General features: G+C 38.1%; 1 protein-coding gene across 1 annotated transcript in view; it reads right to left on the bottom strand.

Annotated features, from left to right (window-relative positions):
• RBM33 (RNA binding motif protein 33) overlaps nt 1-26,746 on the bottom strand; it is a 150,478-nt gene that overhangs the window by 70,624 nt on the left and 53,108 nt on the right. The window contains exons 4-9 of the mRNA XM_041408407.1: nt 19,298-19,379; nt 14,332-14,380; nt 12,414-12,490; nt 9,561-9,852; nt 8,393-8,503; nt 1,671-1,842 (exon numbers count right to left, since the gene is read on the bottom strand). Coding sequence (XP_041264341.1) covers nt 1,671-1,842; nt 8,393-8,503; nt 9,561-9,852; nt 12,414-12,490; nt 14,332-14,380; nt 19,298-19,379 — 783 coding nt within the window. The remainder of the gene's footprint in view (nt 1-1,670; nt 1,843-8,392; nt 8,504-9,560; nt 9,853-12,413; nt 12,491-14,331; nt 14,381-19,297; nt 19,380-26,746) is intronic.

A 26,746-nucleotide genomic window follows, 5' to 3' on the forward strand; every position in this document is an offset into this window, starting at 1 on the left:
CCCTGGGCTCTTCCAAAGCACAGCCAGGTATCCATTCACATGAATACAGCTCCTCCCCAGCTAAGAACTCATGCACAACTACAAACACATATTCATTTACATATATATGCAGTATGTTGTCATTTCTCCTCATCATCCAGATCTGCAAACTGATTATACTCTGTGCTTCTGGACACAGAGCAACTGGACAAATTTAAAACAGTCACTTCCCAGCCCTGCCTGAAATCTCAGACATGAGGCATCACATAAGCCAACTAAGCAGGGCCTAACAATTACTGCCACATCCAACTGACTTTTGTTAGCACTTTGCAATTGGTTCTGCATAAAGTCTAAGGGTTTGAGTTGGATATTTTTGATTAGACAGAATGGTACTACCAAAACTAAAGTATTCCCTAAGATATTTCTCCTCTTCACATTCCTTAAGATGTAACTACATCCAGAGAATAATGACAATTCCCACTCTGAGAAGGCTTCAATTACAGGCATTGAAAGAAGATAGGTACTTCTTATCAAAGGTGACAAACTTGGTATTGCTAGGAATCAATTGCAGAGCTGTCCTACAATACCCCTCTTCTGAACTTTGAAAATCCATTCTTTACATTATCTTGGATGAAGAAATGTTTAGGAAAGATCTTAGCTACATTACTGAGAACACGTATTTTTATGTCTTTTTTATCAGAACTCACTTGGTCTCATCTTGACTGTACTGTTCTCACACACACAGTTAATGCAGTGAATCAGCAATTATTTTTCTAGTGTCTCTAAGTGTCACGATTAATTTCACTATTGCTGGTAATAAAATGGTTTCAAATGACATCTTTAATCAGTAAGTAAGAATGCACCCCTCCAATAGAGACAAGCTGTCACAAAAGGTCACCAAAATGTGACAGGATGGAAATTACGTTTGTAACTTCAACTGAAATGTTAATTCCTCTTTAAGTGTTTTCTGAACTATGTTCATATTTTAGAGTAAGGAGATGTAGGTCTGCAATAAAATTTCATTTTTAAACCATAGCAGCTGCAAAAATTTGCTCTACAATCTTAAGAGGAAGCAGATATTTATATGCGAACAGAATTTTTTGTGGTTTAACCTTCTACCACATGGTCAGTTATCTGGTGTCTATCAACAAATTATTAAGAAAAACTAGTATGAATAGAAGCCATTTCACAACAGCAATACTGTGTTTTTGCCAAACATCAATTTAAAAACGTCTCTGTATAATCATCCACATATGCACTTATTTTTTCCTTGTATCTCAGAGCTACATCCCAGATCACTTTGAATTACATTTGAAAGTCTAATTTAAAGCACTTTTCCTTTAACAGTCAAGCTCCACTACGAGGTTTTCTCCTTACTGGCTGGTCTTGTTTTTATATTAAACTAAAGAATAAATATACAGATATCTGAAAAAAAACCCACAATTGTCCTTTACCTTGCAATTACATGCAGAAATTTAGTTATTCCAGTGCACTCTTGTTTTTTAAAATATTCTGTTCTGTCAAGTCACCAATACCTTTTGCATAAACAAGATACAGTCTCTATGTAGTTTGTAGAAATATGGTCTCATGGTTGGAAATCCATTTAAAATGCACCTCACCTAAAACACCCCTTGCCCTTTACTATCATTTACTACAGCTCTGCAAAACAATCCATTGCCACAAAACCTCACCCAAAGTTTCTGGAATGTTTCTCCTTTCTCTTGTCACATCTGAGAGCCTGATGATTGTTCCTTCTTTCCGTTCAGTTTTGAAACGTAATCGTCCAGACTCTTCATCATCATCCTCCTCCTCATCAGACTCTTCTTTTGTTTCTTCTTGAAGTTCCAGAGACCCAATAGCTGCCTAGATCACAAAAACCAGAGAACATGTAGCCTCAAAAAACCAAGTCTCTTGTAAACAGTAACAAAAGCAAAGCTTTCTTTAAAAGGCCCTTTCTACAAATTTTGCTGGCTTTATACATTGTGCTAATATATAATTCAGTGAACATTTAAGAGCTGGTGATTCTTTTAAAAATAAAAATACATGTACTACATAATAACCAAGACAGTAAAATATATTTAGAAAATAAATTTGCTGTAATATTTAAGGGATTATTGAAACTCCAGTTAGAACCTCCATCTGATTAGTAGGCACTTCTGCACACAGATTTTTGTCACTGAATTGACTATGATGCAAACCCTGGTTACTAAGAGATTCAAATAATAGGAACAGTAAAATCCTATATTTTTTCATCTTTTAACAACTGTCAGTACCATGCTGTTTAAAAAACCCAACCAACCAACAGGATAATCTTGCATCTCAATCCCATTCCTCTAGGTATGTGTGTCTTTACCTTGTTCCTCAAATACTTCCCAATTTCAATTCAGTAACTGATGGGGAGAATAAGAATAGGATTCTGGATGCTATTGGAATGCTTCTGGAATTTACTTTCCAGTTCTCTCTAAACAGAGAACATTTATTTAAATACAACAATGTTCCAAATGAAAATGGATCACTCTCCTTCAAATGAACAGAAACAAACAAAAAAAATCATGTTCACATGTAGGCCTGATGAAAAAGTCCAGAGTGTTACAGAAGTTATAAAGGATTTCTACAGCATTAGAAGTGTTCTAATATCATGTGATTCTCCAGAAAAATTTTTGGTTACTACTGTGTATTTCATTATTTTTTGTACAAGCCTACTTGTTCATTTCTTACAGCCTGTTAAATTAAAATGCACATGCATTTTAATTCTATGCAAAGCCACTAAATACATCATAAATTTAATGCTGCTTGAGGACAGTTAAAAAATGAGCTAAATCTAACATGGAAAAATGGTTTAATCTTCTAATTAACCAGATCAGTGGAGAAATTTATATGAGAAAGGCACAGCAAGTGTGACAGTCAGGTGGACAGATATTAAATCACAAATCAAGAAAGAATTAATGGCATAATTGTGCAAGAGATTGCAAATTTCCCTATCCAACAGCCTAACTTCATCCACAACCAAAATAAAAATGTGTGAAGCAAGATCAGAGACAGGGTGACCTGGCAAAACAGTTTCTGCTTTAAAAAAAGACAGCAAACCTTATGAACTCAAGCTCAAAGCTACTCCAGCTTTGGTCTGGTGAATAAATGATCTGTATACTTAGTTACAGGGCTTTAATGGGCTACTGATCCCAAGTTGTGCTTTATCCATTCCAGACAAACTTTTAAGCATTCCATTTCCTGACCTCACAAAACTGCTTTAAGATATACAGCTAAGAGAACACACAAATTTCACAAATGGCTTTAAGGCTTTCACGTTACAAATATATTTCTTTTGGTGCAACAACTTTATCATATAAAAAAAAAAAAACGCGGTAAAGTCAACAGGGAAAGCAGGAGGAAAAAAACACCTTCAGGACTGAAAGAAATCCAAACCTCAAAAGCAAACCAAAACTAAGCACAACCAGTCTAATTAACATATCCACATATAATCAAAATACCTTTGAGGGGAAGCATTTGATACTCGTAGAACAGAGGAGGGATGTTAGCAAGGAAAGAGATGTTAACGTGGCTTAATGAAAACAAACAACACCAAGAGAAAGACAGGGATGGCATTTTACTTTGAAAAGAGGCACTCCCAAAAGAGCAGGAGTAGTAATATCTCTATTAAATCTGTGTTTTCATAAATATCACGAACCCCATAATTTTACTGTCTCACTGCTTCTTTTTAAAAACTTTTCCTTCAGGATCAGGATATTGAAGTCAGAACTGGAGCAGCTGTTTTGCAAGACATGGGCTACACTGAAATTCTGGTTTTGATTAATCAAAGACTGGTCTCAATCATGTAATCTCATATGTGAGTGCTAAACTTAATCGTGCAAGGCTCTATGCGTAGCTCAAACTTCAGAACCAGGACTAGAAAGGATAATGAAGTCTACATTACCCTGAAAATTTATGCTATGTTTTAATGAAATGCTATTGAAAAAATGCTGAAACTCTGTTGCATTTTGACAATTATTCTGGAAAAAAAAATCTATTCTAAAAAGAAAACATCCCAATTTCTGACAGACTATCAGACAACTACTTACCTACAGGACAATTAAAACAAAACTTCAAACTTTTCTAGACTGGCACTATTCTACTCTTACCCACATATACCAATTCTGAAGCCTTGGTCTGACTCTCTTTATTCATCAGCATAATGCTCATGCCACCCATTAACCACCAACAGCCATACAAGCATTAAATATCAGAGACAAAAATAACATCAAAGGAACCAATGAAAAAGCAGGCACCAAGGCAAGGCAGTGCTGGAGAATGGTAACTGACCCATGCCCAAATCTGTTTACACCTTTTATTGAGGGATTTATGCAATGGAGACACAACATGTCTGACAACCACCAGTTCTCCCCACAGCTCCAGGAGAGGTTGGCTGAGCAGGGCAGGAGCACACACCCTTCTGCTGCAGTTTGTTCTGCAGCTGCAAAATGCAGGAGTCCTACATGACCTTTTTCAGCTTCCAGCCAAAGAGAAGAAGCTGTTTTGCCAAGATTACAGCATGAATGGATTCCATGTTTCAAAAAGACAACTGCAGACACAGAATTAAGCCATATCATTACCTACAGGATTGGCTTTAATACCTGCTAATCGTGAATATCTCTGCACAGATATTAACAGTCCTTGAATGGCCACTTGAGGTCACTGGACTGGACTCACCAGCCCAGGCTTCCCCAAGGGAGCTTTACATTTCCCACTATGACACCTTGCACAAAGCTACCAAAGAGCTTTGCTGACCCTTACATAGAAACAGAATGACCTTTCTTCTGCCACGAGGTCAGGGGTTCCTGCCACCCTCATTCAATAACTGTGCCCTAAATCCCAGCCACTGAGCAGGACTCCTCACACTGGGTGATGATCTGCTCTGGAGAAGGGGTGAGTGCTCCTGCCCTGAGCAGCTTACAGGCAGCAGCTGCAGGAATGCTAACAGACAGCCCAAGGGAAGCAGCAGAAACACTGACAGCATGATCCTCCCAAACATGGGATCCTCCCAAACAGTACTCAGGAGAGTTTTGTGCCAGACATTCATAAGATGTGCAAAAAACAACTAAATTAAAGGTGAAACAAAGAACTTTTACTAACAAGTCATAAAAAAGGAAGTGGAGGCATCTATTATGGGTTAACACCGAAGAAGCTGCAATTGTTCAATCCCAGGGGATCAAGAAGTAACAGGGGAGACAGGAAGATGATATACCTATTTCAAGGGCACCACGATTCCACAGATGAAAAATGGCACAAAAAAACAAGTCTAAGTGCCTTAAAATATATTTAAAAATTGGCTGTTTTGATTTGCACTCTTTTCACCACTTTGCTCCAATCTGGCAGGTAGTGTTTTCAAACTTGAACAACAGAACTAAAGTGCAGAAGTTTTGGCTAAACACAGATGGGACAAATCAGACAGACACATTGGCCTTTTTTTTCCAAGCCTTTATTCTATCAAAAGAAAAGCAGTATGCAGCATTTCTTCATGAAATGCTTTCTTGATTACTCTTCATTTCTCATCAGCATAACCCTAGACACAGTTTAAATTATGCAATGATAAATCCTCCATCATTGACTTCACAGATTACTTCCAATATAAAACAAAAACATCATGAACTCTAATTTCATGAGGTTCAATTCTTACGAACATTTAACAGAAGTAATTAGTGGTATTTTTCCTCCAAAATATTTAGGACATGATACGTCATGTGGCTGTTCTACCACACCTATCTGCTGCTGAAACTTCTGGGTGTTGGGTTTTGCTTTATACCTTATGAAGGCAAAAATATTTTCTGAAGCACTGCTATGTTTTTCAAGGAAGTCACAAAGATTCATTGTTTATTTAAAATTCAAGTTCTACAATTTTAAGCACTGTTTCCAAAACAAACTTTTACCTGCCTATTCCTCACTTCTCCCACCTGAGTGCCACTTGTAACAATTGTCTCATCTCCCTTATTCCTTGTTTCCCCCCACCATGTTCCAATTCCCAAGCCAGTCAGCTTTTCTCTTGGTTTATGAAAGGATTTATTTCTTCATGCAATACAGTAAGAGGCTTTAGCCGGTTTTAATGTGGTAACTGCTTAAAATAAAACACCACCCAACATTCTCCTCTGTTACTCAGATGCCAAATTTCAACCAAGAGATAATAACGCTCTTTCTTTGTACCACATCCTCTACAGCTCCACTCTCATGCTGCAGGAGAATGCCAACCCTTACCCTTGTAAACAGGCACTGAATGTTATGGGATTTAAGGAAAAGTGCTGTTACTTAACACTTGAATAAAGAACAAAACTCTTCAGAGCTGGAGGCAGGCACCTAACCATGCAATGAACAGAAGTGCACACTCTACAAAGGTTCTCTCTCATGGTGGTATTCTTTGGAGAGTGCAACTGTGAGCCTACTGCCAAATGGAACTAAGATCCATACACAATAATAAAGTAACAAAAAGATGGTACTGTTTTGGAAAGAAGAAACCTGTAACAATCTACAAAGCATCAGAATAAAGCCAAAATGTAGAGTAACTGAAAGTATGGCCAAAACATTCACCTTATATGATGAACAAATTCCATAAAGGCTTCGTTTACAAAACCAAATCAAAACTTGCATCGATGGTACCTTTTGAAAAAATTAAATCTAATTCTGAATTAGACAAATTTAGACAATGTGATTATTAGAGAATTCTCACTCTGGAGTTGATTCTCCCAAAATGAAGCTGTGGCTTTTTTTACAGCACTAAGTCTGGCAGTGAGTCCCAGTTATGCATTTAATTTTACAGGATGTGCATTGTGTCCATCATCTCAGACTATGGCTGGAGACACAAATGCATCAGTTCACCTCCAAAACACCAAAACAAAAGTGTGTATCATCAATCCAGTGAAGGAATAAAAAGTGCTCAAGGATTTCACAGTTCTTTTGAAGGGTAAATTTAACGCTTGGGAAGTAAGAAATTAACGACATGAATGTGTGTTTGGTGCAAGATGTTATGCTTGCAGCAGTGAAGGCTGAAGGATGCAGGTGGTTCCTTTCAACTCAGATCTCCACCTACCAAAAAATGTTGTTTTACCAAGATAGGTTTGATACAACTGGAGCATCACAGCAGACCCAGTTGTGAGAACTTCATACAGTAATGCTGCTGTGTCTTTGAGGAATTAATTTCCTGATGAGTTAAAGCTCCAAAGAGGAAATACACTCTGACTACTCTTCTCAGCAGGTAATCCATTCAATCCTATTTAATTAAGAACTGGAATAAAAGTAATATTAAAGCAGATTCCTGGTGGGGAAAGGAAAAAATCTTGCACCAAAAACTTGCTGCAATTAAAAACTGTTGTGATACTCCTGCCTAATAACAAAAGGAAAAACCTTGCAACACAGTTGAAGTGATAAGATAAAAAAGCAATTATTTTATGAAAGCTTGCAGGTGCACAAAATATGGCACTGCACATGCATGATACAGCATTTCTGTAATTTTATAAGTTAATTAATTAGTTTATCTAGCCAGTAGGATAATCACCCAATAGGAAATCAGTTATGGCAGTAATCCAGCCCTGGGTCAGTTGGTCCAGGGGCTTCTTTCCCTTTTTTCTTGTTATGTCTCTTAGGTTCATAAGATATCCTTGTCAGGAATTATCTTCTTAAGAATAAGACTAAACAGAATTTCAAGAATGTAGAGTAAAGGTTTGTTAAATTGTGAGAGAGGGTAGGAAAAATACTAGAAGCTACACAAATCTATATTAAACATCTACAAGGCTACAGATATATGAAAAACATGAAAAGCTAAAAAAAATCTTCTAGCCATCACTACCAGGCTATAATTAGTGAATGCACACTTGGCAGACTTTAGAAAAAGCTTTCTTACTGCAAATGAAGGAACTCTCCATTTTCCTCACCGAAGATGATAAATCATAGGAATTTCAGTCTCAACACAAATTTCAAAACAACAATCTCTTTGCCCTTACAATACGTTACACTCCCCTCCTACCCTCTTGGGTATCACAGGGGGATACCCAAGAACTGTATGTACACCCCAACAGCACCAATGATCCACCTGGAAAGGGAAGCACCACAGCTCTTGGAGATTTAACAGACTGTGCAGTATTACTGTCATTTCCTACCCAAATAGGCCCCAGAAATTTCTAATGTTGAAGCCAAGACTAAATATAGACATTTTGAGCTTTCTCTTACGATTCTAATCCCAAAGGGGAGAGAGGATCTGATGTATCTGACAATATAGATGCTACCACAATTCATTTTGTACGTAGAGTACTACCACCAATAATTCAACACTGGCAAAGTTGCATCAATTCTTACCCAGCAGTATGTACAATTCTACAAAATCAAATTGTAACAGAACTAGTTATTTAAAGTTTCCATTAAATTCATGACATACCTCTTCTGATTCATTAGCCATTGTCTGGGATTCTTCCAACTCCTCATCAGCTGCATACTCTCCTTGTTCTTCCATTGCTTGCTCATTATATGATTGCATGTAATCTTCATCCTAATGAAGTAAACAGGAAGGTGAAAGGACACAAGGCAAATGAATAGGTGTGGTCTGACTGCATTGCTGCAGCTTCCAGTGCTGCATCTCCGGGAACAGTCAACTCTAAGTGATACGGCACAGCATAATTAGCAGGGCTTTTAACCAGACAATGATTTCAATATTATTAAAACCAAAACAGTTTCCATTCATATCCCAGCAATGTCATCCTAAAGTTCCCATTTAATACTGTTCGTCCTAACTACTTCTGTAGTACTTTTATCTGCATCCACTGATTACAAATTGATGAAGCAAACACTGCAGGACTTTCTGGCCATAGCACTTAACAGGAGATTTCACCCATCAAATATAAACATTCTTAAAGCATTCTGCCAGGGCTTACATATGAGTGGGCTCAACTCTGAAAAATTCTGAACATAAAACAAAAGCAAAATCTTGCTTAAGTTTACTTGTACTTTCAAACACCTCACTGATCACAGACTGTTTTAAATCATATCATTAACAATTAAAGTCAGTGCATGTTTTCTAATATGCTGCTTAAATTATATTGAATTATGCAGGTGACATTTTCTGAACTAACCTCCAATCTCTTTATTCAGGTTTAGACAGCTCTCAGTTACAAAAAGGATGAACAAGCAGGACATCAATCACTTTGGGATATTAGCACCTTAAAGATGTCTTTAGCAGGTCAATAATCTTTTCACCTTGGAAGGACTTTATCAGATCTTGTCTAAAGCCTGGATAAAAGCTTTTGCATTAAGTACTTCTAACAATTGGCAGTGTATCTCCACCACACAAAGCAGTTTTCTTCCTTAAGGATACAACCCTCAAGGTCATGATTCTCAACTGCTTTCCAGCATGACAAAGGAGCATTACCTACCGCCAAACAAGCTGTCAACACAAACTTTGTCACAGCCTAGATAAAGAAACTGGCAGACAGTGATAATACGTCTAATTTCCCCTCCTCCCCAGGGAGGTAAACAGATTTTAAATCAATCTAAAACCTTATGCACGTGAAGCAATGTTATCTTTGAAGATACAATAGAAGGAAACTCACTGGAAATTCATCTAGGGGTTCATTGATTTCAAGGTCTAGCACTTCATCTTCTTCTCCAGGCTCTTCCCCATATTCTATTTGGTCTTCTGTCAGTTCAGGATCATTGCCTTCATAATGTCCTTCCTCTGCATACTCTGAGGCATATTCTTCAGGTGCTTCAGATTTGTCATAACCCATTTCATCTTCCCCCTGGTCATACTCAGACTCATGTTCCAGTGAGGGATCGTTGATGGACTCGTACGACGTCAGGATGCCAGATGTGGCATTGAGGCTCACTGTGACACCTGGAGAGCTGTGGGACAGAGGGAAAATTCAGAGGCTGAAGTCTAACTGGCAACTACTCACAAAGATTCAGCAAAACAAAGCCACCAAACGTAAAACCTCCAAGTTGGTGGATAGAATTATAGCCCATACACTATTTGACTCCTTGCCATGTTCTCATAATGCATACTAAAATGCAGCTTATCACCAGCTGCAGGCTATTTGACCAGGGGAATCAAACCAACCAGATGGTTTAGCAGGTCAAACTGGCACAAGTCCTGCTTGGTAACCAAAGCAGACCAGATTCAATTTTAATTCCAAGCCTAACAAAAAAAAATACACAAAATTACTGTAACTGCATCTGTTTTTCCAATCTTTCAGAATACACTAGTGAAATACTTTTTATTAAATGTATTAACATTGTTCATTCTTGACTATCTTGAATTCAAACTTGCATTTTAATGATAGATTTAATGTTCTACTTAATATAGAACAAATAGTCAAGAACTGTAATGTAAACAATTAAGACATTCTTAAGTAGCACACAGACACTGAAAAAAAAAACAAATCAATACAAAAGCTGGCATGTTTATAATCTACACGCAGGCAAAGAAAAGCTCAGAGTTTACTGTTTACAAAAGCCAGTGCCATCAACACAAAGAAGCAACTAACCAATAGCAGACTAGTTCTTGATTTGAGAGCTCTGTGTGTAACAAACACAAAGAATTTATTTTTTTTAAATAACATTCCTATTATTCTCCATTTTCCTAAGTTTGGGGGGACAAGATCCAGGCAGCTTTGATCTATTTGCATCTCTAAGAGAAAGAAGATTTAACACAAAAGTGAAGACATTATGCAGGACTATCATTATCCTCCCAACTACAGAAACATGAGGTTGACTGGAAACATAAGGGGAAGGGAAAGGCTCTCTCTGGCAAGAAAACTGCTAAAAATCTTGCAAAACTTGTCTAGAGAAACCTGCTTCCACTGAGCAATATTATCACATTTGAGATGTTAGGACATAGGATTTGAGGAGGACATACAGCAAAAAAACCAGCCTTATCACCGCTGTGTTTGGTCACACAGCCATCCCTGCTACCCAGGGGTCTCAAGGAGGACATACAGCAAAAAAACCAGCCAAGAACTGTAACTGGGATTCCCCTCCTTGAAGGGAACAGTCCAACCCCCACTCCTGCAGGAACGAAAATGGCAGCCAGTGAAAAGACTGATGGTGGAGTATTTTACCACAACCTCAACATAAGTCCAAGATAAGGACAGGAGGCCTTATCCTAATTTCAGCTAATACAGGAGATCTCAGAGATGGAGATACACCTATGTTATATATACATATATATATATACACACATACATACATACATTCACAGCCCTTCAGATGACATGCCCTGCACAGCATGCAATAAGGGAAAGCTAGAAAAACAGGCCAGTAAAAGCAGCCAATGGCACTGCATCACTTTGGCATTACAAGCATCTTCTCTCCTACTTCAGTCCATCTTGAAAAGTAAAAACAACAAGACACTCATTTTGACTTGTAATACCCATAATTCAGCTGAGGAACCATATTACCACAGGGTATTCTCAGGGCAGGATTCTCAGTAAACTCCCATGGAAATACCTGCTCCAGCCTGTTCAAAATTTTCTGCTATGTAACTGTACACAAATATTTAACTCACAAATTCCCCTCCTCAGAGTCTCAGGAGGTTAAGATAGATTTTTAAAAGAAAGATGGCAGAAAAGGACTACATATGAGTGATGCCTTTCCCTTGGTCCTAAAAATTAAGAGCCAGACACAGTTAAGGGATAAAGGGTTTTTTCCATATTTAATAAGGATCCTTATGGTGCACCACTCCACCAAGGTGGAATGTACCAAAATGCACACAACACATGACAGATGCAATACACAATTTATACACCTTACAAATCAGCATATCTAACAGATGCCCCAATGAGAGGCCTGAATGAATAGTGTGTTATCCTCCCACCCTGAGAATTCCCCCCTGGCTGGGCCAAATCTCTAACTTACAGGATGGATTCTAGAGAGGACCTTGGTTTCCCAAGACAGCACAGGGTTTTCCAGCCTCCTGCTATGAGGCCTTTAGGATGTTTGGTCTCCTGGCCTAACAGAACACTAGGACTATGATAAATTATCAGACTTAAGGAATTACAAGTATGCATGCTAAGTGCACTGAGGATACATAAAAGTGATATGATACATAAAAGAAAAGGCATAAAAAATCATCTGGCATCAGAAGAAGGAAGCTTACCACAGTAAGCAATACTGAGGCAGTAAAGAAAGCTCTATTAGTGCTTATAATTAATTCAATATGCACAGCAGATGACATAGTTTCCTGAGTAAATCTATTAGATCAAAATAAACAAGAAATAATTTTACTGAAATGTTAACAATGCTACTGAGTACATTATACACACATCACTAAGTAACTGGTTAGGTGAAAAGCAGAACTATTTTAAGTATATACCAATAACTTTAGTTTAGCAGTTATTAGTTATCAGTAATAGAAGTCATTCATAGCAGCTTTGAGTTATCCAAAACAAGATTCAAAAAAGAAATACCGAAATTCTTGCTCCTCTTCATTGTCACTTTGCAGAAGATCATCATTCAGCTCTTCATCTGACAAGTCTGACTGATTCTAGGTTTCAAAAAAAGTCAATCATGAACATAAAAGATACAAACTTTTAACTAAGTACTGAAGGCTAAATATTATTAATGAAAAATACATCCCAAACTAAGACCATATCTTCAAAGAAATTACCTAATTCAATGAGATAAAACACAAAACATAAGATCACAAATCTTAAATTACATCTTTGACAACCCTAAGGAAATTTACAGATATCAAATTTGTCTATCAACACTTCTTTTTCACTGATGCATTCTCAAATACAGCCAAAGATGACACCTCACTTAAGACAGACCAGGAAGGAAAAAAGGTTAGCTCTCATACACAGCCTTGTGACCTTGATGCATTAGGCAAGTCAAGAAAATGCATGTATTGCAACTTCTAGAGAGAAGAGATAGGAGACTGGAAGAAAGATGTGATCAAGAAAACTGAAAAATCATGATTAGTTTGTAAGAGAAGGAAAAAACATAAGAAAATACTGTGTCACAGCCTAATTTGTCTCTCAAACAAAACAACTTTGTTTTTTTGTTTTGTTTTTTTTTTATAATTACCCCCTAGGGAGAGACAACTGCAGTTCTGCTGACCAACATGTCCAACCTCTAAAGCTGGAAAGGGCCAGAAAGGTTACACAAAGATAGATTTATCTAGAAGTACTGGGATGAGACTAAGTAGAAGGAAGTTTAGCGTAAATAACCCAGGGAAAACTTTCTGAGAAATCCATTATTACCCCATCACATGAGTCCATACCCACAGATACTGCCCTGTAACACAGCAAATTGAAAAGAAGAATAGAAAAAGCACAAAAACCCATAATACACTGGAGAATCAAGTACTGGTTAGTATTCACATATATAATTTTTAAAGACAAGTAAGCAGCTTTATCACCTCCATTCAATGTTAACTGCTTCTGGTTTTGGTAACTGTGTAACAAACTTTGGCAATTATTATCCTCCTGGGATTTTATTCTCTTTAAACCAGCACAGGAGAATAAGGAACTTCCCATCTTTAATAGGAAATCCTTAGAGAAGATAAAATAATTTCAAGTTAACTACCAACACTTAAAAGATTATTATAAAAACTACATGAAATAAAACTCAACTCTTAACAGAACTAGGTTTCTTAACAACCTGTTCATCCCCAATTGGAACTTCAAAAACTACTTTCAAAATTAGTTCATTTAGAAGATAAAATACAGAAAGAGGTGACCAGTCAATTTGATTTCTCAAACAGAAGTCCTATCTTCTCCTATGGATATCTGGGAAATCCAAAGATACATTTAGCTCTTTTCACAGAGTTAAATCCTCAAAACAGGTACCAGCAGGAAGGGTCACTAGCAGACATGGGGAAAACTTGTTTATGTTCATCAGTTTTAGCAGCTGCCATATTTTTCCCCTCACTTCAAAAGGGGGAATCCTCTGTTCTCTCATCAGACAACAAGGTAACATCATGCACACTGAGTGTGAACTTTCAGAGACAACAATGACTGCTTTTTTATTTCCTCTCTGGTAAATACTGCTGGTATTTTGACAAGTGATTTTTAACAGCCAGGAAAGTGGCACTTGCATTAAATCTTCAATCAAGCTAATTAGCATTCACAAGACCTAACTGGGTTGAAAACAATTTTTTCTCTAAGTTCTATTTTAAAAAGCCACACTTGGAGCTATTTCACAAAAGGAAACAGCCCTGGGCAGAATGCTCTGGCAGTAAGGCAGACCTCAGGTACCTGTGGCTGTGCTTTGGGGAGGTGACTGTAAAATACAAAAAGTCAAACCAAACACCTGAACTGTCTAAGCTGAACAACATTCACATTTTAATACCTGAAAAAATTCACCCTAATGCACATCTCTTACCTTTTTTCCAGTTAGCAAATCCTCTCCAAGCAAGTCATCATCAAGTTCACTGCAAAACAGTAACAAATTTAAGAAGCTGAACTTTACAAAACAAAACCCAAAACCTTACAGGGCATATGCCTTAAAAAAACTGCCTAAAGAAGAATTGTTGCTAAGCCAGCACAAAGCCTATTTTAGCAAAGCATTCAGGGAATAAAAGGTTTCTACTTTTCAGTGAAACAACAAATCATACATATTAAATAAGCCTGCTATTGCAGAGTAATTTCATTTCTACATGCTCTCCTTTCCATATTCCCTCCACTAAACACAGCAGAGAAACCTAGCCAAGCACAGGCACAGCCAGCCAAAACACAGCCATCCTAGATCCTTCACTCCAAGGCCATTTGGACACACTGCCCAAACTCCAAATTGCTGATTTCCAGCTCCCCAGGGAGGACATGAGACAGGAATGTCCTGCGGGCAAGACTCAGTCTACAGGTCCCCATGTGGCCCGAGCTGCACTCAGCAAGGAGCTGGGAGGCTGGGAAGCCAGCTGGCTTGGGAGCCTGGACCTGTCCTGAAGGCCAGGTTTAGGCCTTGATCTTTTATAAATACTTTAATTCCTCCTCCTCAAGTTGAGGGTAAGGTCAAACACATATTTGTAAGGTGACAAAATCAAATGCATGTTTCATCAGTTCTATATTTGTGCCCAAGAATTCAGGAAGCACAGAAAAATTGGCTTACAACACCTCTGTCATCACAGTGCAACTGGCCCATAAATATAATTCAGTGCAAGGAACTACATCCAAGGTGAGCTACACTCCAGAAACACTGCTTAATTTCTTTCCTCCTTCAGTGAAAGAATTATTTAATGACAAGGATGACCATTCCCCTTCAATAATAAGCATTTGTTACTGACAAAAGCATGTATTAGAATATGTGTATCAATACTAAAAAGAGATGCCAGTGATTTGAAATATGAGCTGTACTTTCAGAGGAGACTATTTCTACCTGCACACCTTAAAAAAACAAAGAGAAACAAAACCCATCACACCTTAGGTAGTACATAACACCCAAATCATCCCAAGTGAGAATAGCCTATATGAACTGAAAAGGGATTTGTGTAAGAGTTCCTTAGGACTACATGGCAAACGCTTGAAAATGGAGAGACAATCCCAAAACATAAATCAGTTGGTTTTCAGATGGATCAATCTCTTTCAGAGCCAATTACTGTACAGATAACATAGGAGGGAAGGGGTAGTGAGGGCTGAAAAAAATCTTGTGGGCTAGGAAAGAACAAATACACCAAATAAACCCTAAATAGGACATTATCATCAGTATACAGAATTTATGCACTGTTACCAATCACAAATAGTTCCAGGAATGACTGAACATTAACAAACAGCAATTATTTTGTGCTCAATGTAATATTAAACAAAACCTGGGAGATAAGACATATCACACATTCCAAAGAGCAAACTCACTGGAATTTCAGGCTTTTATTTCAGAGACAGGAGACTCTACGGAACAGAAATGTTTGCAGAAAAATTTCCTACTTCAATTCTGTCTCTCAAAAAAAAAATCACTAATATTTTCAACTGTCAGTAATCTGACAAATGCACCAAAATGTTTGAAAATATTTCCTAGCACTATGGCCCACCATTGACAGCTTTTAATAAAACTGCACTAGAGAAAATCCAAGAGACAGCAAGAGCATATGCTGCAGGAGCATTCAAAGACAAAAACCAAGTTTGGGTAGCAAGAAATTCAGATTAAGGAAAGGAAGGCAAAAGAAAGTGAAAGATTAATTATCTAAACATACCTGGGCCTATTTACCACATTACTAAAAAGCATCCTTGATGTGATTGTTTAGAAAAAAATTAACATTTGATCTCCAGAATTAACTGCAAACATATTCTAGATTTTCAGAAACTCTGACCTATTGCTTGACAGTCAAAAAAATTAACACTAGGATATAAATGAAGTTTGCATCAAAAGCAAAAAGTAGTTCACAGGGTGCCCTTCAGAACCTATTAAAATATTCAACAGCATTCAGTATTTTCATTGATATATTAGAAGAAGAAAAATGACCATGAGTAACTTTTTGAGTAAACAAAGTAACAGCAAAAAACCTGCACAGTAAAGTGGAACTATCTCAAGCTCCTTTATAAGTATCCAAATCTGAAGTTCTTTATAGAAAAAAGAGGGACCACAAGGACTAAATCTGACCATTAAAGAACAAAGCAAACAAAGAACCACCAAGAAAGCAAACAGAAAACCCACTGACACTAACACATCTTAGGCTAGCTGAGAAAAATAGACAAAAATTAATGGTTGCAATTTGATATCACACAAATCAACATAAAGTAAACTGGAATAGAAGTACACACCTATGCTATTTCCAAAAGCATCTCACCCATGCTATCATCAAGACACAAAAGTCTTTCCAAAACTACAATACTAGGAAAGTTTTGGTTAAGATTATTTTGGGCTTGCTGCTCTCACAAGAAAGAGACAGATTTTCCTCTCCTTCCTCAACTCCCAATACCCAACATTTCCCTCACTGAATAAATTTTGCCTTCTCAAATAACCAAAAAACAAACCGACAAAAAACCACAAAAAAAAAAAAAAAAAAGCAGACAAAAGTGGAACATTTTCAGCCAGCATAGAGAAATCAGTAATCTCAAAGAAGGGTCTGAACAAGTGAATTTCAGCAAAAATCAGCCAGTAAATCTGCCCTGTCATCTTGAAGGACAGCAGCAGAAATGCAGATTTTTCCCAAACCCAAGCTTTGGGCTACTTAATGAGATAAATGTACAAATTAACGTAATAAAGACGTCAGACTGGCCCTTTTAAGTCTCCAATTTCATAAACATGCCTCATTAAACATGAGCAGTAGCAAGGACACAAATGTTTCAGGAAAATAACTTGGAAAAAAATGGGGAAAATTCCCCAGAACAATGTTACATTTGTACTCCCAAATAACTGGGGCCTTCCAACTCTCAGTTAACACCCTCCAGGGTTTGAGAAAGGACAGAGATCTGAAAATTCAAAATTATTTGAGTGACTGGGGATGGGACTGAGTCAAGTAACAACACAGTAGGAGCTGATGGGTAATGAAGGTGTGTGACTATCAGAACTCCTTCATCTCCCCCTCCCAAATGAAGCTTTACTTGAAAACAACACATGAAGGATTAAAACCAAGATTACTGTGTTCATCCAGCCTTTTTTCCATCTCTGAGAAACTATATCCTATACTGAATTAGGCCAGTAGGTAAAACCCCCAAGCAATTACATTAGGCAACATATCCATGTGCAGCATTTGTAATTGCCAAGACACCCATAGAACTCAACCCTTACAAAGAGAGCTTTGCAATTTGAACAGAATACTATTAAGCAAAAAAATATTTCAACACATACAAATAGTATTTTATTAGATACAGCTGTAAAATAAAACTTCTGAAATTACCAGCAAAATAAAACTCTACAATCTTCTGCTCTGTACCTGAAACCACCCCTCTCACAATTTCACCATTGGATTTCTGATCATCTCTCTTTAATTAAATACAGCTAATAATAAACACATAAATTAAAACTTTTTTCTAAAACTAAGTCCTTGTATACTTTGAAGTCTCAGCTTTGTGAAAATACTCTAAAACTACTGTCAAGGCCTATTAAAATCAGCTTTGCAGGAGCAGTTTACCATCGGGTAAAAGCTTCCAACTTCTGATGCAACAGCTGCTTGACTCTCAGATCTTATCAAGTGATGAGTAGGGCAGCTACACCCAAATGTGACCAATCAACAGCTAAGAGCCACTCACTATGCACCAAAGGCCAAAAGTTCAGAAAATATTCCAATACAAAACATTCTGCCTGTAACACTGATTTAAGGTTTCTAATAGCCAGTCCTGGGGACAGGAGGCAGCACAGGGACCCAGCCTGAGCAAATTACTTGAACTACCCTCTCAAAGCAGAGCAGCTCCTTGGTGCACTTCAGCACCCAACCTATTAGCAGCTGCACTGGCCTGACAGAGAGCAGACACTGCTCATCAGCAAACAGAACACCCTGTCTATACCAGAGCTACTGCCCAAATTCCTCAGTCACATCCTCACCTCCTGCAGCAATGAAAACTACCCACTCAACCTAGCAGAACACCAAGGAAGAGGAAACTAATGCCTCTGGAATGACAATCTATGTAGAGCAGTTGACTCCCAAGGGCTCAGCTTAGTGGAAAACTACTTACAGTAAAATTTGTTTACTACAATGACTTGAGTGATTATTAGAGAAGACAGAAATCTACTACTACACAGAATATTTTTTCTCCCTTTTAGAGTGAAAACAACTGGCAAAGTCTGAAGAAGTCTATTACTAAAAAGGAATCATAGAAAAATAACAGAAATAAATGAAATGTTTTCTCCCAGAAAGAGCAGATCAGTGTAGCTAGCAGCTTGATTCCTGTCTCATAAAAGAACACACATTCTCCCCCAAAATAACCCAGAGCACACACACTTCTCTATCTTTAGAACAGCCATATTGTTGAAGAAGCCCATGCCTAAGCTCTCCTCCTCTTCCCCAATTAAAAACTGAAGTAGAACCTTGAGGATAGGAATTTAAACATCAAGTTAAAGCAAAAAAGATTTTAAAAATTAAGTTGGGCAAATTCAAGTACCAGCAAATTCTATTTAAACCACCTAGGTCTACTAAATATTTAAAAGCAAAACCAAAACATTAATTGCAAAATTACACACCATAAATACTTTGTATTTATCCAATTTTAAAAGGCATCTCTTCACAATGCTCTATATTCCTCAAGGCAAGTATATGTTTGGCACGATCTAGCATTGGCTAACACATGCAAAACAACCAACATCTTCATTAGAATCTAAATGTGCACTGCTCTAAATGTTAGAGTACAAAATGCCAGAATGGGAAAACAGAACAATGCAATTCAGCATACAGAACTGAACATAGAAAAATTCTACTTACCTGTCCCAGTCGTCATCTCCAGCTCTTCTTCTCCAAGACCTTTCTGCACCAGGCTTATCAAACTGATCAAAGTCATCATCTGTAAAAAAGACATGACTATATTAAATAATTCTTAGTGAAACTGAAGCACAGAATAGAACTCTCCAACTAGTTAACGTTACAAAGTTGTGTGTTCATGGACAGCACCAGGCACACTTTGGGAGTAACCTCCCAAAGATGTGCAAAATTCACAGAGCTCTGCCTCTCCATTTATTGACAGAAGTCTTACATATTCCTATAATTACCCACTACACCTATACAAATGCATTACCTAGCCCCCCCTACCCCTGCTTCCTATTAAATTGAGTCCAAAGTTCTTTTTTCGCCTGTGAAGTCTCTTGATTGAATTAAGTCAGTGGGCTTTGAAATGGGTCTGTGGTCTTCTGAGATCACAGTGACTTTTTACTTCTGCCTTGCTGACAGGCTTTGGACCCCTTGGCCATAAATCAAGTTTCAGGGCCCTGGTGCAGGTCGCAGTTTCTTCATTTTCACAATAGCTCCAAATATTTATCATGCTTCTTCAAACACAGTAAGACAAGTAAGTGATTTATATCTTAGCATTAACTACTCCATCTGCTAATAATCAACTATTCCCCATTACTTCTACTCTTCTTGGTATACTCCTAATCATTATAAATTGTTTCTATCTTCCTAACAAAATCTAGCTAAATTCTTAACTCTTTCAGTTTCTTTAAATCCTTGATTCAAAATGAAAGGTTGCCAACACAACCACACAGATGGGATTTTCTGGGTGGGCGTAGGAGTGCGCATGTTGTTTAGAAGATGTAAAAATACCTTTTTCTACTTTTCATTTAACATGAAGAAAACAGATGAATATCAACACAGAATTAAAGAATCATTAAGGTTGGAAAAGACTTGTAAGATTGCCAAGTTCAACCAACAACCAGCTCTATCACCACGTTCACCATTAAACCATGTCAAGTGCCATATCCATGTGTTTTTTGAACCATTCTGGGGATGATGACCTCACTTCCCTGGGAAGCCTGTTCCAAAGGTTTACAATCCTTTCAAACATGCAATCTAAACCTCCCCTGGCACAACTTGAGGCCATCTCCTCTCATCCTGTCCCTTGTTACCTGGGGGAGAGACAGAACCACCTGGCTACAGCCTCCTCTCAGAAGATAAGGTCCCCCTGAGCCTCCTTTTCTCCAGGCTGACTCCCCACCTCCCTCAGCTGCTCCTTGTCAGACTTGTGCTCCAGACCCTGCACCAACTTCCCTGCCCTTCTCTGGACACACTCCAGCATCTCAGTGTCTTTCTTGTAGTGAGAGGCCCAAAACCGAACACAGGATTTGAGGTGTGGCCTCACCAGTCCCAATAAAAAGTGATCATCCCAGCCTTTGCCTTGCTGGCCACACACACAAACCAAGATGGCCTTCTTGGCCACCTGGGCACACTTCTGGCTCATGGTCAGCCACTATCAACTAACATACTATGCTTCAACAATAAAAAAAACCCAGAATGCACTACACAGCTTTGCCTCTTCTCACTGTTGCAACAAGGACCACCCAAAGAAAACAGATCATGGCAAAATCTGCAAGTGAAGGTCATCCAGAAACAGCAGCTCCCCAGAAACGCACAGAACTGAGGTGCAGCGGAGGTGAAGGTAACATCATCTGCCAAATCTCTGCTGGCCTTGGAGGCCACAGGCTCATCCACTAACACTGAGCCTGCAAAGGCACTTTGAAAACAGGAGTAAACATCAGGACAGCACAGGGCAGGTCAGCAGCAGCAATGCAACACAAGAGAGAAGTCAGGAGGAAAAACCATCAGTCATCTCAACTGGGGCACTAAAACCACCAGAAGTCACTGAAGCAGGTTACACTCTGTACCTAAACACGCACTTGCCTTCCAAGAAACAACTGCTGCTCCATATTTCTCTCAATAAATACCCTAATTTAGCCCACCACTTCCTCTTTAATAGCTCAGTTTGCAAATTACAATTCTGCTACTTAAAAATGTAAAAACTTCCATTTCTCTCCAAGAATATGCAAAGGTCATTTGCTCTGTTCAGACATCATGTCCTGTCACCTGGAAGCACATACCCTCATATACACTCAACTTCCACTCTGACAACAGCCCAACACAGAATGCACAGCTGGATTAACTCTCCTTTCATATATTTTAACAACTTTGGTAAGAATCTAACAAGTGGACAAAACTTATGCTCAGCATAGAGGGAAACGTGCTGCAGCTGAATGGCCTGCAAAATACAGGTCAAGCAACCCAGTCCCTGCAGTCTGACACTGAACTGGGATTGCTAAAATGCCATAAATCAACTTATCCTCCTGAGTCTATTTGCACTCAACCCTTTGACCAAGTACAGTGCCAAGGAACAACTGTTTTATTCAACTGTGGTTTTTGTTTGGTTGGTTTCTTTAACAAACCTCCAAAACCAAATCTGTCTTCAGCTCTTTAAACTCAGCCCAGTATCCTTAAGTGAATACACAATGACAAACCTATTCACTTCTCACTTCACCTTATCAAAATGTCAGTATTAGTGACTGAAGGAAGTTTAAAAGAAGGTAAAAACATTAGAAATAGAAAATTCAGATCTTGCAACATCACTGTTTTAAGAATATTCATACCAGAATTTCAATAATAAATAGTTGTGAAAGAGTGCTCAGTAAGAATTATGATGCAACATGAGGCAAGGGTGGCAACTCTTATTTTTAAACATTACTTAGAAATAATTCTCCTTTATGAGATTCTCCCCTTTAGTATCAACAGATATGTCTATATTTTAATTACTTTTTTATATTTAACTGATTTACATAAGCTAAAACCATTGAAAACAGCTGTTTTACATTTCTCTGCTCAAACATCTACATATGGCTACCTCCTATTCCAATTCCTATTTCACTCACAGAGAAAAAAAAACACAAATACACAAGTATTTCCCATCTTCCTCTTGAACACTAAATTAATAAATTCTGGGGTCTCTGGGGGGGAAAAAAAGCCACATTGCTCTCTTTATGGTCACTTAAAACCATGCTGCAGCACCTGTCTTAGTGCACTGACATTTTAAGGGCATGAATACCCTACACTGACACTATTCTTACAGCTGGATTACAGTAATCCACTGACTTGATGCAACCACCACCAAAGATTATTTTCAAGGTAAAGTAACTGGTTTGGCAGCAACCCAAATAACAAGTGACCACATATTGCCTAACACAGCACAAGACAATGCCCACCATCAGGAAGACAGTAAATTCTTTCTATGCTATGCCTGCTTGCAAGATATATTTTTTCATGCCAGGCACCCCTTTAGCACTGGAGCTGCATTATAAACCAAGAGCACTTGAAGATCTGAGCTCTTAGCACACAATCCTTCCAGAGATGGACCTTCACATCAGCCAGGTTTAAATCTAGACAACACAAAATTACACACCAAACCCTTCTCTCCACAGCACAGTGGAACACTTTTTGATACAACTCAGGGCTGACTTTTCCAACCCAGACATCAAAGTTTCACAGCCATAAAAATGTTTCAACCTATTACTGCTGCTAGTCAAGAAATTATAGCAAAGGATGGTCCAAGTTCCTGTCAAGCTTCTGAACCTGGCAAGTGTGGACCTGAACTCTCACCACTCAGCCAACATCATGAACCTCCATGCTCCAGGCCTTCAACTCCTTCTCATTTCTCACATCTTATTCCTTATTTATGAGAAACTTCTATAAAAATTCAGAGCTGAATCACATCCAGCAAAGCTCTTTTCCTAAGTGCGCTCTAGCAGGATGCACACAAAATCCTCAAAAATGACTGATCCATTTGCCTGTAGCGACCACACCTTACAAGAACTGCTCCACACATCCCCTTCACCTCCCTGTTCTCATCTCCTCTCTCCCCATCTCAACACACATGATATAAAGATCTTCGGGACAGAAGGAGACAGCTTTTCTTTTTTATGCTTATTTGTTCTGTGACAGCTGACAGTGACAATGAGAATTACAAATTATGCCATTTTGACATTAAGGACTGTCAGAGCCCAGAGCAGGTTGTAGCTTTTCTTTAGAAAAGGAGGTCACAACAGTCATGCATCCACAAACAGCATTCTGTGCAGCTTTATTTGTGACACAGCAGCTCTGAAATGGACTCAGGCCTTGCACCTACAATGTGATGTGATACCTAACAGGCTTCACGAGGCATCATTTTCTCTCAATTTCTGAAACCACACAGACATTTATTTTTCTCTGACCTGTCTAGGCAATAACATCATAAAATACCAGTAAATAACAATCAATGTAACATTTATAGCTGCTTTTCCTTGAGAAACTTTTAAGTCAATGTTTGCGTCACAGGTGGTTAAATGCCTGTAAAACATTAACTTGTACAGAAATAAAACCACTCAGCATCAGCAGTTCACAACCACTGAGCGCAACAGCCAAAGTTTAATTTTTTTTTTTTGAAGTTTAAATTTTTAATTCTCAGTATTACTGTGTGGAAGATAGTAGGAAAAGAAATGGATGGTGGGAATCCATGAAAACAAGCTTCTAAAGCATTAAAATGTCTATGGCAGGGAAGAATTCTGTATGTCTTCCAGCAACCATGCACAGAAACTGTTGCTAAGACACCCCAGGCTCTGGCCATGGCTCCTCCTCACAATTCCAGGCACCCACGGCAAAGCTCACCAAGATGATGTTTGTGCATCAGCCGGGTACCAGCTGGAAGATGCTGATAGGTGATCTCTAAACACATTAAGCCACCTCTAATTTCCAGGCAAAACTAATAAGTCAAAAAAAAAAAAACCCCAAAAAACAAACCACAGCAAACCAAAGGAGACCTACTGAACACCAAAAAAAGCATTAACTGAATAAGGAAGCAGAACAGGCCAGTTATAGAGGGAAAACCCAAACCAATCCACCACTTGGCTCTTCCTACTGCAGTTCTAAGAAAATCACCACGATCAAAGTGGCAGGGAAGTTTCAGGATGCTGCAGAGAAGGACTAACGCTGGCTGACTTGTTAGACCAGCCTGCTGTGCAAGGCCCTGGCCAGCTGTGAAGCACAACACAAATATACTTGGACCCCATACTAAAAGGTTCCTATTTTATTGATATTTACCCTGGTGCTGCACCAGCAGTGATGCAAGTTGCTCCATACAGCTTATGCTCTGGTTTTATGATATATGGCCAAACCTGGTATCTTTTTTCCTGTTCAATGCAAACAGATCATCCACACCAGAAATTCACAAAATACAAGCCTCATGTCTTCTCTGGCTGTGTTGATGGCAGTTGCTAATTCTGTGGACACTTCTTCAATAAAATCCTCACTAATTTTTTTGTGTAAAATGCAAGTATTAAGCTGCACAGTCAAGTCTCACAAGCGTAGGAGGTGAATCAGCAGAACACTGCAGAGCTCTAAACATCTCAAAATGGTACTAACAGCCTAAAAAGGTAGTCACACATAGCAACTGTTGCTACGATGGAGTATTTTACTGCAGTGACATGGCCAAGACTTCTGGAGTAAGGAAAACATTTGACAAGAGCATTTTTAGTCCTCCCAGACCTACACCTGAAAGCTTTCTGGAACACTAACCAGGTGCTGTCTCACAAACCTGAACACTTCAAAATTCTGTGTTCTGCTTTGTTTCAGCATTACACTTTCATGAACACAAAGCTTATTATTGTAGTTTTAGGCACTGAAGACTTCTCCTGATTGAAAACAAGGTGGAGATACTACAATGATCCTATAGGTCAATGGATAAAAAAAAAGTCCTACATATGCTTTACCCAACAGGTCTTTCAATGAAGTAACTAAAACTCACTGCTTTGGGGCAAGATAAAAATAAACCCAATATGATTCTTTGATAGGTAAGAGAGCCAGTAAAAGAAATAAATAAATAACAGAAAATTAGAGGAGAAAAGGTCATTTCCCACATGAAAAACACCACTTCTCTGTTCCTCAGATAATACTGAATATAACAAGCTCATCTTGCTCCATCCCATTCAAAACACTAAACATGACAACTTGGCAGCATTTCAAGAGCAAGACTCCAGATTAAAAACATTTTACTAGATTGTCTTTATGTAATAACAGATTTCTACAAAATATTTTTCTTCATATTTCATTGTTAAAGGTTACACAACACATAGGAATTGCAAAAACTTGATTTTCAGCACCTGAGTACACCATGTAAAAACAGCTAAACAGTGAACAGAATTTTGGTGTCTATTGCTATGCAACACAAAATAACAGGTTTCATGAGCAATGTCTGTGCCTGTAGCACAGGCTGGCAATGTAACTGCACCATTAGCATCAGTTTAACAAAAACTTCTGGTAACAAATCCTGACAGCATCTGGCAGGAAAAAACCTACAAGGTCAACAGAAATTTCTGAATCCAAGTCTGTGCCACAAACCCAACACTTCATGAAGCCCACTACAAAAATAATCAACCTTTCTACACCATCACAAAAATCACGTTCAGTCTTACTACCACATTACGCACAAATACACCACTCAAACACAAGCAGTTTAGTTTATCTGTTGAGGAACAGACACCAGACTGTCTTGATATTGGTAAACAATTACTCAGAAGCCTCAGTACTCAGTGACTAAGTATAACAACCTAACAACTGCCTAACACATTTCTTGATTAGTGTACTTCATGTTTTGTTTCCAAGTTTTTTCTACAGACAAAGTTTAGCTTCCTCAAAAAAATAAAGCAAAAAAGTTAAGTTTTACAGGAGAGAAATTAGTTTTATCTTCTCAAAACCTTTTTTCTTAGAGTTTGTATGCAAAGCATACAAACTTGCATATTGTACTAGCAATATGCAAGATCAGAACTAATTATGATATGCTGTCTGGAACTGAAATTTTCAATGCTTGAAAGAAATAGGGCCTCTTCTTCCTTTTCTTTTTTTTATTAATAAATTACATCTAAACCCAAAACCAAGTCACAAAAAAAAAAAAAAAAAGAAAAATTACTTTCAAAGTCTGATTGAACTAGAAAATATATTTGCTTTTGAAAAGCAAAAGTGCCATAGTCTTTGTTTTACAAATGCTGAACAGTGAAGGAAAGCTGAGAGTTTAAATGAAATCCACATGAGCTTGGTTCCCAAATGGATTTGGACACTGATGAGAAACTGCAGCTCTCCAGAAACTCTCCAGTATCTTCACAGCAAACAAAAGTTATAGTTAAAACTGAGGCTGCATCACAGCACAACATAACACAAGATGAATCATGTCACTTACTTGGAGGTTTTCTGGCCAAGCCTGTGACAGCCACCATCTTAAATTATTCTGACAACAAACTCTACATGATCTAAAAATCTGAGGTTTTAGTATTTGATACAAAAAAGTTTGGCCTGGCTTTTGTAAAAACAACTGATACTAAGGCTATGTTTATTTCAGATGACCTGAAAAGAGAAGACATTCAGAATAGT

This window comes from Onychostruthus taczanowskii, unplaced genomic scaffold, assembly GCF_017590055.1.
Source record: "Onychostruthus taczanowskii isolate IOZ18803 unplaced genomic scaffold, ASM1759005v1 scaffold3, whole genome shotgun sequence".
In the NCBI taxonomy this organism is placed as follows: Eukaryota; Metazoa; Chordata; class Aves; order Passeriformes; family Passeridae; genus Onychostruthus; species Onychostruthus taczanowskii.